This window comes from Neophocaena asiaeorientalis, unplaced genomic scaffold, assembly GCF_003031525.2.
Source record: "Neophocaena asiaeorientalis asiaeorientalis breed wild unplaced genomic scaffold, Neophocaena_asiaeorientalis_V1.1 scaffold450, whole genome shotgun sequence".
Classification (NCBI taxonomy): Eukaryota; Metazoa; Chordata; class Mammalia; order Artiodactyla; family Phocoenidae; genus Neophocaena; species Neophocaena asiaeorientalis.
The window spans coordinates 77,522-97,521 of record NW_020175674.1 but is presented as its reverse complement, the minus strand read 5'-3'; the positions used below and the strand labels follow the sequence as shown (position 1 = coordinate 97,521).

General features: G+C 43.6%; 1 protein-coding gene across 1 annotated transcript in view; it reads right to left on the bottom strand.

Moving 5' to 3' along the window:
- Positions 1-323: 323 nt before the first annotated feature.
- The window catches only part of IMPG1 (interphotoreceptor matrix proteoglycan 1), a gene marked incomplete at its 5' end in the record, with an annotated part of 72,117 nt that continues 52,440 nt past the window's right edge, over positions 324-20,000 (bottom strand). Inside the window, 3 exons of the mRNA XM_024731860.1 lie at positions 324-401; positions 1,872-1,944; positions 6,678-6,843. Coding sequence (XP_024587628.1) covers positions 324-401; positions 1,872-1,944; positions 6,678-6,843 — 317 coding nt within the window. The remainder of the gene's footprint in view (positions 402-1,871; positions 1,945-6,677; positions 6,844-20,000) is intronic.

Below are 20,000 nucleotides of genomic sequence, written 5' to 3'. Positions count from 1 at the left end.
TATTTTAAGGGCAGCTGTACACAAAGCTATCACCTTGATTATCACTGAGGAATAACCAAAACACATTTTACTGCTGGTGTTTTTGATTTTGATAATAAGCTGCTTTTTTTCCAGAATTTATTTGTCTTCAAGTACATGACTCTTCTGTACTTGAAATGTGATGTGTCCTGGATCTCAGTGTTGACTACATGCCTGGATATCGATGACCAGTGGATATGCCTGCCTATGTTTTCAGAATTTTGACAGAGTGGATATAATTTTCCTTGAGAAACAAGCCATCTCTCTTGCGATAGATTAAATGATAATTTGTACATTTTCAGTTTTTAATTTCCTTCCCAATCTTGACGGTTAAATTCTTCATATCCTACAGTCAGTAATTCAGAATTTCTTTTCCTGGTTAACTGGAAGAGAAATAGTTTTAAGAGATTAAAAAATGTCACCCAAGGTCACACCAATGGTTCATTCCAATATTACCTCTGCTGGTAGATGAGATAATATGCTTGCCATTTAGGATATATTCTTTGAAAGATGGGAAAGATTCCTAACTTTACAACCTACTAAGAATTCTTAAACCTACTATTCTTCTTAAATCTTCTCAGACTGAATCAATCTCTTGAAGCAGGGATGGCAAATAATTTGTGAATCAAAGTCAACATGTTCCCTTCCAACCATAGCAGACAACATTACTCTAAGCTGCTTCCTCATTTGAAACATGGTTCCTAATTCTACCTGGTACTTCCAGATTCAGTTGGTGTACACTTCATCCTGGGCATTTTATTAATATCAGTTCCTGTGTCCTATTGTCATTTTATGGCCCAAGTCTGAACCTTTTCTGTCTTCTCAATTTTCTTTGTTTCAGGAAGTCAAAATGGCACACATTATTCCTGTGTGCACTTGGACACGTGAACGTATGATTAGTGTTTGGTGTAATGGCCTCAGTATCCTTCTGGAGTGTATGTTGACCGTAATGACTAGTTTCAACTGCAAACTTCGCCATGTTTGTTTCCATCTAGCACTATATATAGAGAGAGACCTCAGGTAGAGTGGACACTGGCTGATTACCACTCAATTTTACCATCAAAGACTAGTTATAATTTTTGGAACTAGGTAATTTTAGGCTAAAGATTATCAAAGGTATTTTTCCAAAAGTTATTTAAAAAGCTCTATGTAGGCTATATTTAACCTGCTTATTGGATAAGTTATTTCCCTTTGTAAAATAAAATTTAGTCAAAAAAGTTGATTGAATGGACGAATATTTTGAAAGAGACATCTAGGACACTGGAAGGAACACTCCTCTGAGGATGAACTTTTAGGAATCTTGGAGGTTACTCATTGTTCACAAATCATGTTTCTTCATATTTTTCCTTTAGCTGATTTTTTGAAATAAAAATACTTTATATAAGAATATATACATACATAATATACATATACATGTATATATATAATATATATACCTGTATATAGATAATTACATATACATATATTATATATACATATATATGTCTATATATATAATTACTCAGTTCCAGGAATATAAATCATTATGAGAAATTCAGTGTTGTTGAAATGCATTTGATAAATTGCATGTATATTTTTAAAGAAGAGGTTAGGAATATTATAAAATACTTGGATTTTTTCTGTTATTTTATTGTTTTGTCTACACATTTCAGTTAATGCCAGCCCCTGTCTCTATACTTTTTGTACCAGGAAATGCCTTTTTCCCTCTGAAAATACTAAATAAAAAAGCTTGGCAAATAAAGGAAAACTGCTTTTTCTTATCTCTATTTAAGAGTCAGGCCCAGAAATGTTTTTAATTTCCTTCAAAATTTATATTCAGTAATTAAAACCAACATATAAAAATGGGATTTTACCTTGTTATTTTGCTGATTTTGGAACTCTTTAACACTAGTTTCATACACTTGGTTTTTAGATTGATCTGGTGACCTGCAAAAGAAAGCAAAAACAAGATATCCTGTTTCCTGGGCTTACCAACATTAAGCACAACTATGGCTTTCTACTATTTTAGTTCTAAAGTTATTAGGACAAATGAAAATAGCATATTTTTGCAGGTGCCTTCCATTAGAGTTGGAGGAGATATGCTTTGTGCACCAGCCCACCTCTGCCCCGAGTTTTGCCTTCCAGTTGGCTTTACTGTTTCATAGGCAGTGGTCTCAGAAGGATTGGACAAAGCTCACGGGAAAGATGAGTGATATCTTATCTCGCAAGAAGTGGAGTTATTTTTAAAGTCAAATTCTGAGTTATGGTTACTGGAAAACAACTCTGCAGTAATATTTTGTTCATACAGTTAAAAAAAAACTTTTTAAAAAGTTTATTTTAAAATTTGATGTATACAATTCCAGACTTTTCTATGTACATATGATTTCTGACGATACTGTATAAACATTTTGCACCTTGCTTTTTCACTCTTTACATTATAAAATGGGTGTAATATTTGTGAGATATTTTATGATATATGTTCCCTTATCAGTAAACTCAGTAAACTCTTTTCTTTCTCTCAACATTCTGTCCATTATACTGTCAAGGAAAGGGGGAAGGAGCGTATCATTGTAGGAAGGAGGGAAACCCTGTGCGGCCCTAGTGCTTGATAGGAAGAAGGCAGAAGAGTGAGGAGAGACACGTGGTTTGAAGAGGTTGAGTAACAAGTTCCTTGTTCCTCCTACCAACAGCTACGGTAGCATTTTGGGTTCCTACTTGCCCTGATTGGGCAATTGGAGGCTCCAAGAATACCAGGGGCCAGGACTTCCCTGGTGGCGCAGTGGTTAAAAATCCACCTGCCAATGCAGGGGACACGGTTCAATTCCTGGTCCGGGAAGATCTCACATGCCGAGGAGCAACTAAGCCACTGAGCCACAACTACTGAGCCCACGTGCCTAGAGCCCGTGCTCCGCAACAAGAGAAGCCACCGCAATGAGAAACCCGCGCACCGCAACGGAGAAGTAGCCCCCGCTCGCCACAACTAGAGAAAGCCCGCGCAGCAACGAAGGAAGACGCAATGCAGCCAAAAAAACAAAAAACAGAAAAACCTGGAGTCAGGACTAAGAGATCGCAGGTGAGGGGACAATGGAAATGGAAACTTTTCAAAGGATCTTGTAAGACAAAGAGGGCCAACCCCGCTCTACCATACATCCAGATACCACCTTGGAGAAGAGAGGGGAATGGGAGAGGACCTTTGAGCCTAAATATACCAAGGGAATTGAGTTGCCTAAAGTGATTGCTTGAACTATTAATCACATGAAGTTCTTAAAAACTGGATTGGATTATATTAAACTCCAAGCTCTCCCTCTCTTATTTGCCCCTCCCCTACTATCCAGTGGAGAAAGGGCTCAAAAAGGGAAATAGGAATAGATTCTAGAGGCCAAAAAAAAATGGACCTCCCGCTACCCTGCCCCATCTGAGGTGTACAATGAGAGCAAACTTGTGATCTTGCTGTAGTTAAAACAAGTACTTCCATATTATTAAAACCTCCTTATACATGTCACTTTTATCATCATTTACTCAATCTGGCCCCTATGTTTGAAATGATTTTCATTATTATAAATAGTGTCACAGAGAATACATTAGCCCTATTAAAATTTTGGACCCCAAATCTGCTCCTTTCCATTGTTAACTGGAATGATCGCTAATGATACTTATTATTCCATATATTTGCTATGCTTTTACTTACATATTAGATTGAATCATACAACATTGTCAATATTTGATGATTTCTAACTGGCAACATGGCAATGCCATACGGTTGAAACTAATATACTTATAAGTACATATTTTTGTTATTGATATATTATGTAAATTGATATATTATGAAATGTCCTGGTCTTTTCCTATGGCAGTTCCAGTAGACTATATTACCGCTTTTAACTGCCATGTTCCACAGTGAATAATACACCACACTATGGACTTAACTGTTCCCCTATTGATGGGCTGTGCAATTATTTCATAATTCAAAGCAATGATACTGTGAACATTGCAAAGTGCAATGATTTTTGTAGGAATAATTGTCTAAACAATTATTTACACAGTAGAGTATCTGAGTCAAATTTAAAATTTTATAGATATTGACAAATTTCTCTTGAAAACATGTTTTTCAAATTAATACACCCAACAGCAATGCCTGATAGAACTAGTTTTCCCTGATGTTACCCGCAATGGATATTTTTGACCTCTTGCCAAACTCATGAGTAGCTAATGATATATCCTCATTGTTTTTAGATTTCCCTAATTACTGTGAGATTGAATACCTTTTCCTATGTTTCACGGGCCACTTGGATTTCTTCTATGAACTTGCCTCTATATTCTTTACTCATTTTAATATTAGTATGTTCGCCTTTTATTGATGTGTAGGAGTGCTTGTTAGTATGGAGGTTCATTCTTTGTCCATAAGTTGTAAATATTTTTCTCTCACCTTGTTGTTTATCTGTTAATTTTATTTATGGTGTCTTTTCCCCTATGGGGAAAATGTCTTCTTGGATTGAGGTCTTATTAGGGAAGCCTTTTTTTAGCCTAATTTATAGAAATATAAAAGAAATTCTTCATATTTTCATAGTTTCAATCTTAGGTTTGAATCTTTGAATTGATTTGTGTGTGGTAAGAAACTAATATTTTATTTTTCTAAATGGAAGGCCAGGTGTACTCTAATCATTACTGACAAGTCTATACTTTCCCTACTGATGTGAAATGCTTGTTAAAATAAATTCTTGGATATATAGGGCTTTGTTCGGGGCTTACATATGTTCTGTCGATCTATCGTCTAGGTCTGTGTCTATCTTAGTGCTTTAAATATTATTATTTCATGTATTTCTATCTTATAGAGCAGCCTCCCCACCATCGTACTTTAAGATTTTCTCTTGTACATTTTTATTTCCAGAGGAACTTTAGAAGCAGAATGTCAAATTCCATAAAGAATTCTGTCAGGATTGAGATTAACTCAGAGAAAACTGACAGCATCATCATAATCTTCCCTTACCTGAACGGATACTCTGTGTTTTATGCTATTTGTTAAGAAGCTTTATAAATGTAATTTCATATACCCGCTGCAGCAACCCAACAGGGGTTTTTTATTGGTCTCACTATCCGATGAAAAAAATGGAGGTTTAGAGAAGTTAGGAAATTTGTTGAAAGTCACCTGATTAGTAAATTGATAAGCCAACATTTTAATCACAATTTGTCTGACTCCAGAATATTGCTTCTTAACTCTTATTGGATAATGGTCTTTAAAATATTAATACTTTAAAGGAACAGGGTATGTTTCATCAAGAAAAGGGCTCAGTCTCTCTTGTTTCTTGTCGATTGTGGAAGCAGCTGGCCACAAGTGCCCCTGGTGGGAAATTAGGGACAGCGGCCACGAGAATGAATAAGAGGACAGTGACAAAAACAGGATGATCTAATAAAGACATGCGTCAAGGTGATCCTCGCGGAGGAAATGTTCAAGAGTGTGTGATTGGAAGCTCGGGACTGGGGAAGCTCGGGACAGGCTCGGGAGAAGACTTCTGAGGACAGAGGCCCCCCAGGCAGAGCTTCACTGGGTGACACGGGACTTGGAGAAGAATTAGGACCCACTGGGCTCCCTGTTTGTTCATGAGGCAACCTACGCCCTAAAGTCTAGTTTGTGAATAGAAAGCCAATTATATCTTACTTCCTTTTCCTCCTTCTAAAGAGCTTCAGAAATGAAGGACTGATTCAACGTATGACATATCCAGAGAATGGCTTACCATGTAAACATTAAAAATGATGCTACAGGGACTTCCCTGGAGGCGCAGTGGTTGAGAATCCGCCTGCCAATGCAGGGGACACGGGTTTGAGCCCCGGTCTGGGAAGATCCCACATGCTGCGGAGCAGATAAGCCCGTGAGCCACAACTACTGAGCCTGTGTGCCACAACTACTGAAGCCTGCGTGCCTAGAGCCTGTGCTCTGCAACAAGAGAAGCCACCGGGATGAGAAGCCCACGCACCGCAACAAAGAGTAGTCCCCGCTCGCCGTAACTAGCTAGAGAAAGCCCGTGCACAGCAACGAAGACCCAACACAGCCAAAAATAAATTAAAAAAAAAAAAAATGATGCTACAGAAAATATTTAATGACATGGGACAATGTTCTAAGTAAAAAAAGCTGACTCTAAAATAAGAAGCCAGTCTAATTCCATTTTGCTTTGGAAAATTCTATGTAAAGTAGTACATCAATTAACGTGATGAATTACACAGGCTTTTAATCTTCCTTCTCATCACTTTCTATATTTTTCAGCTTTCTTATGATGACAGCTAATGTGTTTGCAACCAGGGAAAAACTCAAATATTAGACACATAGACACCGATTAAGGTAGTAGGTCACGTGGTGTTCTGTCTTAAAGCTGATGCAGCCTCTTTTTTCTTCCCTTACTGGCTTTAATGAAATCCTGCAGAAAGGCTTAGGGCCAGTGGTTCTCAAAGTGTGGTCCTGGGACCAGCAGCAGCTGTACCTGGGCCCTGCACAGACCTACCGAATCACAAACAGCCTCGCAGGGCCCAGCCACGTGTGCTTTCACAGGTTCTCTGAGAGATTCCGGTGTTCACTAAAGTTTGAGAACCATGGGTTTACGGGACTGCATGAATTCATGCTAATGATGGGTGTCTCAGAAGCCTGAGTGGCTAATTCTTGGGTCTGAGTGTCGCAGTGCTAGACCCACCTGCACGGCGCTCCCTTCCCTGGGGTGTCGTCACAGTCTTCTCCGGGGGCACAGGGCTCAGGGTACCCTGCTCGGCAGCGACACTCGGCTTCCTCGGTCCACTCATTCCTCACACACTGGGCGAACTCGCCACAGGCCAGGAATTTGCAGGGGTCTGCTTGATCAGCTGTAAAAAACAGGGCAGATTTTATTGGTGCAGGGACCCCTAAGCAGTGGATCCTGCAGAAGTCAGAGATGAGGGACCACATAGATTTGCCATCACCCCACTTTGTTTTTGTTTTTGCGGTACGCGGGCCTCTCACCGTTGTGGCCTCTCCCGTTGCGGAGCACAGGCTCCGGACGCGCAGGCTCAGCGGCCATGGCTCACGGGCCCAGCCGCTCCGCGGCATGTGGGATCTTCCCGGACCGGGGCGCGAACCCGTGTCCCCTGCATGGGCAGGCGGACTCTCAACCACTGCGCCACCAGGGAAGCCCCATCACCCCACTTTGGAGTGAGTTGTACAAGAGTGAGAAAAGAGTGGAGAGAAAAGGGAGCCACACATTTCTGTATCTTTGATAAATGAGTTTATAGACACACGTGATAACATATTTAGCTCCAAACATAATTATGCACAAACTGGTGTGGATCAGAATCATCTAGAGGCCTTGTTAAAACAGACTCCTGCCCTCCACACCCCGCACCACAGTTTCTGATGCAGGAAGTTTGAGCACAGAGAATTTGTATTTCTAAGGCAGTAGCAAAGGGAACATTAAAAAAATTCTCTAATGCAGATGATGTTGATGTATCTGACCTGGAAAGCACATTTTGATAACCACTGTATCAGAGAATTAAATTTTTTTCCTGGGCATACATCTGGAAAAGACAAAAACTCTAATGCAAAAAGATACTTGAGGGCTTCCCTGGTGGCACAGTGGTTGAGAGTCCGCCTGCCGATGCAGGGGACACGGGTTCCTGCCCCGGTCCAGGAAGATCCCACATGCCGTGGAGCGGCTGGGCCTGTGAGCCATGGCCGCTGAGCCTGCGCGTCTGGAACCTGTGCTCCGCAATGGAAGAGGCCACAGCAGTGAGAGGCCCGCGTACCACAAAAAAAAAAGAAAAAAAAAGATACATGCACCCCTATGTTCATAGCAGCACTATTTACAATAGCCAAGACATGGAAGCAACCTAAGTGTCCATTGACAGATGAATGGATAAAGAAGATGTGGTATGTATATACAATGGAATATTACTCAGCCATAAAAAGAATGAAATAATTCCATTTGCAGCAACACGGATGGACCTAGAGATTATCATACTAAGTGAAGTAAGTGAGACAGAGAAAGACAAATATCATATGATATCACTTATATGTGGAATCTAAAAAAAATGATACAAATGAATTTATTTACAAAACAGAAATAGACTCACAGCCATAGAAAATAAACTACGGTTACCAAAGGGGAAAGGAGTGGGTAGGGATGAACGGGAAATTGGGATTAATAGATACACACTACTATATATAAAACAGATAAACAACAAGGTCCTACTATATAGCACAGGGAATTATATTCAGTATCTTGTAATAACCTGTAATGGAAAAGAATCTGAAAACTATATATATATATATATAACTGAATCACTTTGCTGTACAGCTGAAAACATGGTAAATCAAATATACTTCAAAAAAATTTTTTTTGTTCATTAGGTTTTTTTAAAGGCAAGCATTTTCTGCAGAGATGAATTGGTGATCTTATATATTTAAGATGAGGGATACCTTAGAAGTAATAAAATAGTCAGTCATTTTTATGGACAGTTTTGAGAACTCAGGATGATTTCCTGATTTTAAAAAATCTCTTTTTCTCAGTCTCTTGTGATCCCTAAGGCCCTATTGTTAGAGGTTCTTTCCTTTGGAAAATTCAAATAGACCTCAGGTCTCTGTTCTTTCTTTGTCATCAATTGTTCTCTTTCACTCTATTCTTAATTCTGTAAGATTGCCTCAAGTTCTTTGTAAGGTGGAGTATGTAAATCAAGAGACTCTCAGGCAATTTAGCTCTGGAAGGCCTGTGGCCCCTGCCAGCCCCTTCCCTGTCTTTCTAGAACTGAGCATACCGAGCTCTCGGGCAGAGTAGCAAAAGGCCCACGTCCCCACGTGCTGATGGCAGAACCAGTACAGGCCTCTGGTCCCCAGACCACTATTCCTTTCTGCCCAGAAGGTTTCCTGTTGAATCACATCAGCCATTTACCCTTCAGATTATTTCAATAAGCACCTATTATGTGTTAGGAACTAGAGGACAGGCAGTCGGGTATGAAGCCACTCTTTCAAGAACCCTAGGGGACAATAAGACATATACACAGATGTTTCTACACAAGAAGCCCAGTATCTTGTCTAGAATAAGGGCTCTAACTATGAGGGTATGTTAGAGAAGAGCTATCTGGGAGGGGACTGTTGAACTGTGTGTCTAAAGTGGGTTGCATTTGATGTGCAACGACTAGGAAAGGCACTCCGACCGGACCCAGGATGAACAGAGGCACAGAGGTGGGAAAGCAACGGCCATGTAAAGAGGGGGCAGGGGAAGCCCAGCATGGAGGAGAGCAGAGACTCGTGCACACGGAGGAAGGGAATTGAGACTGGAGAGTTACGTTCAGGCCAAGCTCCGGTGGGTCTTGAATGTCATGCTAAGGAATTTGGACCTTACAGGCAGGTGGGAGCCATGGAGGATTTGGGGGCAGGGGAGGGCTGTGCTCAGACTTGTGCTTTAGAAAATATGTAAATAGATCTTAGAAGTTTCAGAATTAGGATTGCTTCCGTGATCATCTGGTATAGTATTTCCCAAGCGGGAACATTTGCAGAACTCCAGCTGAGCAGGATTTAGTAAGTTTTATGTTAAAATTGGCCTCTCCCGTCGCGAAGCACAGGCTCCGGACGCACAGGCCCAGCGGCCATGGCTCACGGGCCCAGCCGCTCCGCGGCATGTGGGATCTTCCCGGACCGGGGCACGAACCCGCGTCCCCTGCATCGGCAGGCAGACTCTCAACCACCGCGCCACCAGGGAAGCCCTAAATAAGTTTTTTTTTTTAATGCTGCATGAAATAAACATAACGGGTTTCTCTCTCTTTCCCTTGGACTCTCTCTCCCTCCAACTGTAACCCCTTCTCTTTTTACTTTTAAACCTCTTAGAGTCACTAATAAGTGCATATCTATTGCGCATCTCCGAGTGAAGGCTGGAGTCAGCCGCTCTGCCAAGTTTACTGACCACAGAAGCCCTGCAGGTGGGTGGGGTGCGGCTTGTGGGGCGAGAATTCCGCGGACCCTCCTGTTCACTGTCCCGCTCTAGCGCCCCCTCGTGGTGGAAAAGGAGAGTGAGGGGGTTAGCTAGACCAGCCCACGCAGAGGGAGGGCGAGAGCAGGTCCTTGAAAACATACTTTGGGGTCTCCCAGCAAAGTAGACCTGCTACGTTTTTACGTAAAGTTGTATTTCTCTGCAACTTGAGGGTCCATATGGACAGCCAGGCCTGGCTAAGGTGAACGGGTTTCCCTGCCTCACAGTTCCTAAAGCTGGCCGTGCAAAGGGGTCCTTGTCACTGTTTAGAAAATGACTCAGATTTACCCTGACAACCCAGGTGTTTCATGTCCAGGGCCTGGTTTAATAAATAACAGCTGTCAGCAACTTGACAGCCAGGCCTGCAGTCCTGAAAGCGGAGGCCAGGAGGGAAGAGTCAGCGCCTCCACTGCCCTCTTTCTGCAGTGGAGAAATAGATTTACCTGGGAAAGCAGACTGAATGCACCGAGTCTACCCCTCTGAAGAGTAATAGGAAATGTGTGATAACCAGGTGAGTTCCCTGTTTAAAAAAGTGTTTCTGGTTTTTTTTTGCGATACGCGGGCCTCTCACTGTTGCGGCCTCTCCCGTTGCGGAGCACAGGCTCCGGACGCGCAGGCTCAGCGGCCATGGCTCACGGGCCCAGCCGCTCCGAGGCACGTGGGATCTTCCCAGACCGGGGCGCGAACCCGTCTCCCCTGCATCGGCAGGCAGACGCTCAACCACTGCGCCACCAGGGAAGCCCAATGTTTCTGTTTTACCAATATTTCCTTCAGCCCAGCCAGGCGTAGTCTATGTCTATGTACCAGTAAAGCTGAACGGAACACAGTAAGGCAACACTGGAGAAATGAATTTATCCAAATCTGGGGGCCATCAATCGGCTATATTTGACAAACAAATGCACCTAGTTTATAGATTACTTGCTTCTCCCATGTCATTTATTTGGGACCAGCCTACAGAACAGTACAAGACTTCACGTCACCTAGTTCAGTTTCAGTTTGCTGTGTACATCTTCCTGGGTCCTAAGACACTGAGTCATTCAACAAATACCAAATTGGCCCTTCCAACTCTTTAGTATTAAGAATTCCAGTCCAGCTAATTGCTTTAGATTTTTATTTTATCCATATTTAAAACCTTACATTTGAGGCAGAATTTTAGAGCTAGAAGGTATTTTGGAGACCTTCTCCACTAATTTGCTCACTTTGCAGATGAGGAAGCCAAGACTCAGTGAGGTTGAATGTTGCCAAGATCAAGGCTGTTTGCGCTCAAGTCCTCCCCCTTCTCCCTGGCCCCCGCATCTTGTGGACTGTGTGAGGACAGTTTCCAGGGAAGGAAAGAGTCCCAGGGGGAGCTGTTGGCCATGGCTTGTAAAGGCAATCTCAGTTAATTAGAATCGTAACAGAAGAGACGAATATTTACATTAATTTGTGAGGCAACTCTTACTGCGTCCCCTTAAAAATTTATGAAAAAGTTTTTTCATAAGTAAAAATGACCCTCTTTACTTACATATCATTCTTTGAGGGACGCCTACAACTTTGGGCTTCAGGCTGATTCTGCAGAGGGAGGGCCATAGAAGAGGAGAGATGGTTCTACGATGGATGAAAGTTTAACTAGTAGAAGTTTCTTAAGCAAAGCTTTCCCTACGTTGTTATTTCCTTTCTTTTTCATTCTTCATTCTCCTTAGAATGATGGACTCATTCACGAGTGGACCACACAACTATTTGCCTCTTCCTTAACATAACTCCCCGGGACATGCGCAGAACAAATTGGTCTGAACTTCCTGCACTTTGCTCTTGATTTGGTCAAGATTAATAGTCTACACATTATGCAGCAACAACCTGAAATGCTCTGTTCTGAATGTGGTGAGTGGCATGGAAAAAGGGAGGACAAGACTTGAGCTCAACAGCCGGTCAGGAAGAGAACAAATAGCTGCCATTTTCTAGAAGAATCTTTCCAAGTCACTATCAGGTTGTGTGTGGATTTGAGGAAGTGAGGGCCTCGTGATGGCTTAGCTTCCTGGGTTTACTTAAATCCCCTTTAAATAGATTGTTTTGATGGTGTGCACTCCCAAGAGGCTTCTGTACCACACCCAGCAAACACCTAGTATGATTTGGGACACCCTCTGGGCTTATCATAACTGCTTGCTAGCAAAATGACTTAATATTCTATCCTTAATCCATGTGGATAGCTCTTCTGCAGAGCAAATTGGACAATCTCTCTGTAGAGGCAGCCCAGGGCACTCACTGAGTTGACTGTGTTAGTAGCTCCTCGTCTGCAGCAGGTGGGAAAGGTCCAGGTTCATCCTGGCACTTGGTCCTCGGCTTCCCACGTGGTTTCCAAACATAGAGCGCTGGTGTCATTTCATTTCGGGCCTTGTCCCTGACTTGGCCTCAGAAATCATGATCCTGAACCTCCAGCTTCGCCAGGAGAACAATGGCAATTCTCTATATGAACTGGGAGCACACATGTAATGAGGGTTACTGTTTGTTTAGCACTGTGCTGGGCACTTTAAACATGTGTCTTCATTAAAATTCACAATAATCTTCCAAAGTAGACAGTGCTGACCTCATTTTCCCAGGTAAGGAAATTGAAGCCCATTTCAGGTAGTATGACCCAAGATTAACATCCGTATGTTACGATGTTCAGCTTTTGACATCATTTTAGTGGCTTCAAATATGGGGTTTCCAGAAGGCCCTTCAGGGCTTGGAGGGGTGAATAGGGACGAGGGAGACAGCGGTGGGGAGGCGAAACTCGCCAGCATCTCCGGTCTCGGTTTACAAATCAGATGTCCAGGAATGCTTTCCTCTGAACCGTAATCTCCTAACTAAAGCAAACTCAAAACGCTCATCTACCACTGCTCCTTCATGAGGCAGAAAGCTTCCCTTATAGAAAGCACAGTCTGATAGACGGTGGCTCCACATTTCTTTCTGTTGTTCAAATGTGACAGCAATGAACATGACTTGCGGTATTGGAGCCGCCATGTGGGGCTTGGATCATTTTGAGATTTCCAGTGCATGCACATTTTATGTATCAGTTTCTCCCCTGGATTTGCTTCTATCATGTCTTTGGTGTGCATTTCAAAGGTCTTGAAAAGTATTCCCGGCTGCTGACTGAGGGAGGTGGTCTCTCAGTCCTACATCATGTGATCAAAACGCATTTAAATGAATACCCCCTGCCTGCAGAGGACACTTGAAAGCACTTTACAGTTATAGTTAAAAAAGATTACGATCCAGGTCATCAAGCAGCTTATAAATCCATAGGTTCCTGATGGTCCAAGACTGTCTTTTTTCCAACCCTCTGTTTCTGGTCCCAAGTGCACTCATGCCTGAAAATAGACTCTCGTTTCCCGCCAGCGCTCTGAGGGTCTCAGGCCCACCTGTCACTAACTCCGGTTCATTGCACCCACCCCTCCCCGCAGATCGTCCTGTCACTTGTACCGCATCCTTGGGGCTGAGTATTGATTGCCTTTCTGCCCTTTTCTTCATCATTCTTTACCATTTCACCATCCCCTTCCCTTGCGCGGTCCTAACACTCACGTGCTAGACCGGAAGTGAGGCATCTCCTTCAATCGGGTCCCGTCCTAGGGCAGGATTTCAGTTCAGTATGGCTGGAACTCAGGCTTGGTTTGGTCTGGCCGGGGCTGAGGGCCTGTTAGGACTTTTCTGTGGACTTTTTTTTTTTTCCTGTTTGTTTTTTAACATTTTAATGCGATGAAACCTAGTGATCGCTAGATGGCGCTCAATAGCAAAAGAAGTAGGAATAGATTCAGGCGATGAAATGATAAGAGCCCGAACTGATTTTTGTCTGCTTAAAAGCCGCTGTGCGGAGCGCACCGGTGGAGGGAGGCGAGGTCCGCCTGGAATTGGCGCGGTGGCAGAATCAGCTTCGGGGGACCCCTGATAGAGCCCTCAGGACGCCGTGATCACCGCGGCAGATCGGGCCTGGCCGGCTGGGGCATATGGTGCAAACTCCTGGATCATCTTTTCCCATTTCAAAATGCAGAGACAGGGCCCCGGAGTTCCAAGGAAGCCGTGACCCAGCCTCACGTCTGAGGGAAGTGGGGAGCTGGGGCCCCCTAACCCCCGAACAACCTAGGCTTTGCGGTGCCGGCTTTGTTGGTGGGGAGGAGGGCGTGTCATTCCTTTCCTTGGGGCATCACGGAATGACAACCCCACACATCCGGATCAATGGTAATCTGCAGGGCACAGGACGCACTAGCCCACCGACCGTACTTTTAGGGGCTCGCGAACGTGTTTTAAATTCTTTAAAATCAGAAGAAAAAATTAATATAATCCAATCTGCATTATATCTGTCTCTATACCACCAAAGACATAAAATCTAATTTTAAAGATTTCTATTAATATTAATGTTTAAAATTAATATTCATGAAGGCAAAGGGTCTAGAGCCCAGGAAATCCTAATGCAGCGCTGGTCGTCTGACTGCTCCCTTCTTTATTTATTTATTTATTTATTTATTTATTTATTTATTTATTTTATTTAGTTATTTTTGGCTGTGTTGGGTCTTCGTTTCTGTGTGAGGGCTTTCTCCAATTGCGGCGAGCGGGGGCCACTCCTCATCGTGGTGCGCGGGCCTCTCACTGTCGCGGCCTCTCTTGTTCCGGAGCACAAGCTCCAGACACGCAGGCTCAGTAGTTGTGGCTCACGGGTCTAGTTGCTCCGTGGCATGTGGGATCTTCCCAGACCAGGGTTCGAACCCGTGTCCCCTGCATCGGCAGGCAGATTCTCAACCACTGCGCCACCAGGGAAGCCCATGACTGCTCCCTTCTTAAGGCGTGAATGTCATTTTAATTCAGTGCTTGGTGCTGAGTACTTAGTCATTGAATAAATGTGGCGCCCTTCTGGGGGTTTGTGCGGGGAACCTCACCTTCCACACAGGCCCATCGGGCTTGTTTTCCCAAGTCCTGAGAACATTCTGGGCTTGGCCGCACCTGCCGCGGAGTGAACCTGCTCATCTCTGCTGTCAATGCTGAAGCCTACAGGAAGGCACCCTGGGCGAGAAGAGCTGGTTCTCAGCAATTATCTGTGGCCTTGGGAATGCAGTAAGTTAGCATCTTTGTGTCTCATTTCTCCCTTCTATAAAAAGGGGTAATGAAAGCAGGTGATCCCTAACATTCCTCCAACTCAAATAGAAATCTCCCATTCTAGGTGTCCTCCTGGAACAAAGGCATCCGGAGCTTTAGCCGGGCTCCAGAACTGTTGTACAATTGAGTGATTAAAAGAACTTTTTAAAAAATCTACATTAAAAAGTTCATGTTTATTGTTTTATTGTTATTTTATTACTGGCCAAAAATATTTTGCTTCTGACTTATTGCCAAAGGGTAGGATTAGAGTGAGAATAGCTATTAATGATACTAACGCACAGCATAGTACTATGCATGTGGTTGCATCTAAATACACGTTTGTGGAATGGAGTAAGTTATTAATGGGGCTTCCGTCTGGCTTGAAGGGGCATGCAATGAAGAAACTTAGGGTTTCATTTCAGTTCTCCACCATTCTCAAGAAGACCACCACAAACTCTTTATAGGAGGCTCTCAGTAACATTTCCAGGGCAAACACACATGTCTTACCCTGGACAGAGGGTTGAAGAATTCTCGCTCAGTCATTTTTGTATCAGCTAAACTGAGGTGTTCTGGGTGCACTGATCTTCGGGCCTGAGTGTCCCAGGATGGGGAGGGGGACGGCTGACAGCAGGGGCTGTGGGAAGTGACCCTGCAGCTGGGCTGAGTCCCAGGCTTGTGTGGAGGGTTTGCATTAAGGGGTTGGATGAAGGGCTCTGGGAGTGTCTTAAGGAAGCTCCATCGGGTGGTTCGGGTGTGAGATGAGGGCACAGGTGGAAACTCTGGAGAGGGGTGAAAGGTATGTAGCAGTCCAGCTGGTAACAGAAGCACACATTAACAGAAAATCCCTGTGATGGTACCCCAGGAGGCACGGGGCAGCAGCAGTGTAACCCTAGGAGACTGGCCAGAGACCTAGGAGACGGGATGGGGGAGCTGGGGAGAGTCTCCTGGAGAGAGGATTCGTGTGGCTGCCCCAGCTCGGAAGGGGCACTCCTAGCAGAGCCAATCACCAGTACATTTGCAAGTTTGGGACTTTTGTTTCTGAGAGAACGAGCTTTTGTTTTTTTGGCATTCTAGAATATGACAAAATATTGTAGGAAATTTCACTTGGTGAAATGTAGAACCTAACAGTTCATCTAGGATTAATTAGACTGAAGTGTGTTGTCACTTTTTCTAAGTAGATTAAACAGCCTCTGTATACCCAGTAGGAGGGCTGATAAGACTCCTTTTTATAAAGAGGCAGTAGGTAGAGTTGAAGGAAACACACAAAGCTGCCTTTGAATTCCAGCTCCAGCCCTTGGTGACTCTGTGACAAGTAAAAGGTAAGTTACAATTTTAGGAAACAGTTTCTCCAACTGTGTAATAGGGGGAAAATAATAACTTTGTGTAGTTTCTTATTAAAATTAAAAAATAGTGTCAATCAACAGTAGCTATTATCATTTTTATTGTCATTATCGTGATGAGTGACATCTACCATCTTCTCAGAGCTGGTGACTAAGTGCGAATCTTACAAATTATGCACTTTCCAGAGAAAATGAGTTTGTTGATCCACATTCTGGCTGGAAGCATCTAGGATGCCAGACTGTAGTTCATTTCAATGTTTACCATTTACCAGCCTTGAGTCTGCCTGTTTTTGAGGAGGAATTTTAGGAATTCAAGGAGAGAATAAGTCAGAATAAGTTGTACGTAGTTTTGCATGTTTGAAATCTTCAACCTGCACACCTAACTGGCATAAAAGCTCTACATGCTTCTGAAGAATTTTCACAGCAGCTTAAATGAAAGACACCTCTAGTTGCTACGGGTGCCGGTAGAATACTGAGCAAGCCGTGATTTATTGTTTTTTGGTTGATAAATCAGATAGTTCTAACGTTGGTTTATACTTTTTATATCAGAGATGCATTTATTCAGGGAGTTTCAAAAGGTGAAAGGCAAACCGCACACAGTGCCAACAGCGTGTGTGGCTTCTCCTACCTGTCTGTGCCTCTGCAGATGCCATCTGGCCTGACAAAGTGCTGACCCTCCTTTAGAGGACACAGCCAGACGGCTGGATGCTGATCTGAATGTGGGGGTGAAATTCACCTGGAAATCTCACGAGGGTTTTCAGATTCTATCTTCTTTCTTCTCTTTAGTCCCAAAGTAGTAAAGGAATAATAACCCCCCCTCCCGGCATTGCTAGCATAAACCACTCTTCCACCCTGACATTAGGCCAAAAGAAAAGAAAAGTACTTGATTGGGTTTTGTTTCAAATTTTGCAAATGGAACTAAATAATTGGTCTGCCCGGGCATTGCCTATAAAATATAATAAACCTGGGGCAAAGAAAAGAAATGCTACATCCTCTGACCAAGTGGGCTTTAACAGTCCCCTCAGCTCAACTAAACTTTACACTGGCTTCTTTCTTCAACCTCCCTTTCCTTAGAGTGAAACTGAGTGGGACCCTTGTAGCTCCTGGGCATGGAAATATTTCTGTGTCCCCCATTTCTTGTAGGTAAGACTCTAGCCTCCATGACCTTCCCTGAGTTCCAAAGGGCAGAGTCGAACAGTTGCTAGTCAGGGAAGGGAGGGAATGCAGAGACAGGGGAGGAGCTGTCAAGAAACAATAGCACAGCCTTGGGGCAGGGTCCTGGTTCCCCCTCAAGGGATACACATGACAATATCTTTGAGATCTTCACAGAATTTAAACCCCCAGCAAATGGAAGATGTTAGCATTCTTCATTCCAGAGAAGGCCACCTGAGGCCAGATTAAAGGCACAAGAGAAGCTTATCAAGAGACCACATGGTGGCTTCCCTGGTGGTGCAGTGGTTGAGCCTCTGCCTGCCAATGCAGGGGACACGGGTTGGAGCCTCGATCCAGTCCGGGAAGAGCGGTTAGGCCCTTGAGCCATGTGCCGTTGAACTTGCGTGTCTAGAGGGCACAACAGTGAGAGACCCTGACTACATGAGACCAGATTAAAGGAATGCAGGCCCTGAACACACCCTAATCTTATCAGCAACCCTGCCCTTGAACTATTGCCAATAAAACTCCTCACCAAATCCTCGCGGGTTGGGACACAGTTTTGAGGGGCATGAACCCACTGTGACCCCCTTTTCCTGGCGAAGCAATAAAGCTCTTCTTTTCTTCTTCACCCAAAACTCTGTCTCGGAGATTTGATTCGGCACCGGTGCACAGAGGCTGAGTTTTCAGCATCCAGAGCAGCCAGTTTAGAAAACATGTAAATTCTTCCTCTGCCCCTTTGAGATGTAAATCTCTTTAGAGCTTCTTGCCAGAATTATGACTCCTGACTTCCAAATTTCTCCAGGACCTGGGAGACACGTCTTTAAAATGTAATCATCGGGGAAGATAGCGCCTCCTCCCTCCCAGGCTCTGTGGGAGGGTTGGAGCCTTGCTCCAAGTTGTAAGACAGGAGGTGGACAGGGCATGTTGACGGTCTCATTTTCAGTATCATCCCAAACTCATGGAAATGTGGCCTGGCTCTTGCTATTCTACTAGATTGCGTCTGCAAAGGGTTCTAATGACCTCTGAACTGTCAAATGACTTCCATCTCCTGTTTACTCACCCAAATACATCCTTTCAGCACTGGCCTTTCTGCGGGCCTCCAGACACCTACTTCATAGGCTAGAAGTCAATTCACCTAATATCCATTTCCATAAAACTGGTTTCCCCAAAAATATTTTTTGGAGTATTTTTATATCCTGAAGATATTTTATTAATTTTTGCCCTTAAACCTTTTAAAATGACTTAATTCATGTGCTCTTTGTAACTATGTATATATTTTTACTAAGTATTTTCTAAGCTTTCAGTATTTTATGAATGATAAACTCTGTTTTTATTTTATAATCTTGGGGATGCTTTAAGTACTTAGTCTGAAGACTTTGTGAGTTTTATAAAATTTTATTAAAGTTTAACTTTAAAAAATCATAAGTCATGAAAAAGAAAAAAAAAGGAAGAAAGAAAAGTAGGACCCTAAAGCAGAAGCAAATAGATTGAACAGGGGCTCTTAGACAACATGGCTTTAAATGAGCAACAGTTAATTAAGCGGCTTTACGTGAGTGAACAGGTAGGATGGGGGTCCCTGGAGAAAGAGAACCAGGCATGGTTTCCTTGACATAAGAGAAGCCATTTTTGGCCTCAGCCATTTTGTGATCTAAGCCTGGCCACAATGCTTGCCCTTGAACAGGTCTCAGTAATTAACGATCTTAAGGGAACAAAAGAATGCAGGAACAAAGGACTGTTATCAGGCAAGAGAAGTAACAGCAGCAAAGATAACATTGTTGTAAAGACTCCCAGTTCTGCTTCAGTGGTAAAGATTTGCCTGAAGGCTCAACCACCAGATCAACTGGAACCTAAGGGAGGATAACGTTGACCTTTTCTGACCCTTGTGTGCCCATCAACTAAAGCTTGGACTCTGTCCACCACCCGAGCCCCTTCATGAATATGCACGTGCCCTTAACTTAAAACTTCCCCAATTTTGCTGTTCAGGGAGACCCTGCTTTGGGAAAGACCCCTGGGGTTCTCCTTACCTACTGCAAGTAATGAATCCTTCCTTCTCCAGCTCTTTGGCCTGCTTGTGTCTTTTGGTTCGACACCCATCAAGAGGGGAACCCAGTTTTCGGGTAACACTGCCTCAGCCTGGCTTTCCCTTCCCTCCATTCTGAGCATCTTTACTCCTTGCTTAGTACCCAAAGCTGCTCTCACAGTGGAAGAAGTACCCCGCCACTTCCAGAAATGTCTGCGTTTTCCTCCTGCCCTTTCTGGAATAGCCCTTCCTTACCCTCCCTTGCCTGGGCCCACCACCATTCTACAAGGCCCAGCCCCTATGGCTGTCTGTCTAGGAAGGCTGCGGTGACATTCTCTCACCTGGGGAGAGGGAATTGTTCCCTGCTCTGTGCTTCCTAACATTTCTGTTCATATCCTGACTATAGTGTTTAGAGAATCTCTGACTTTTTTG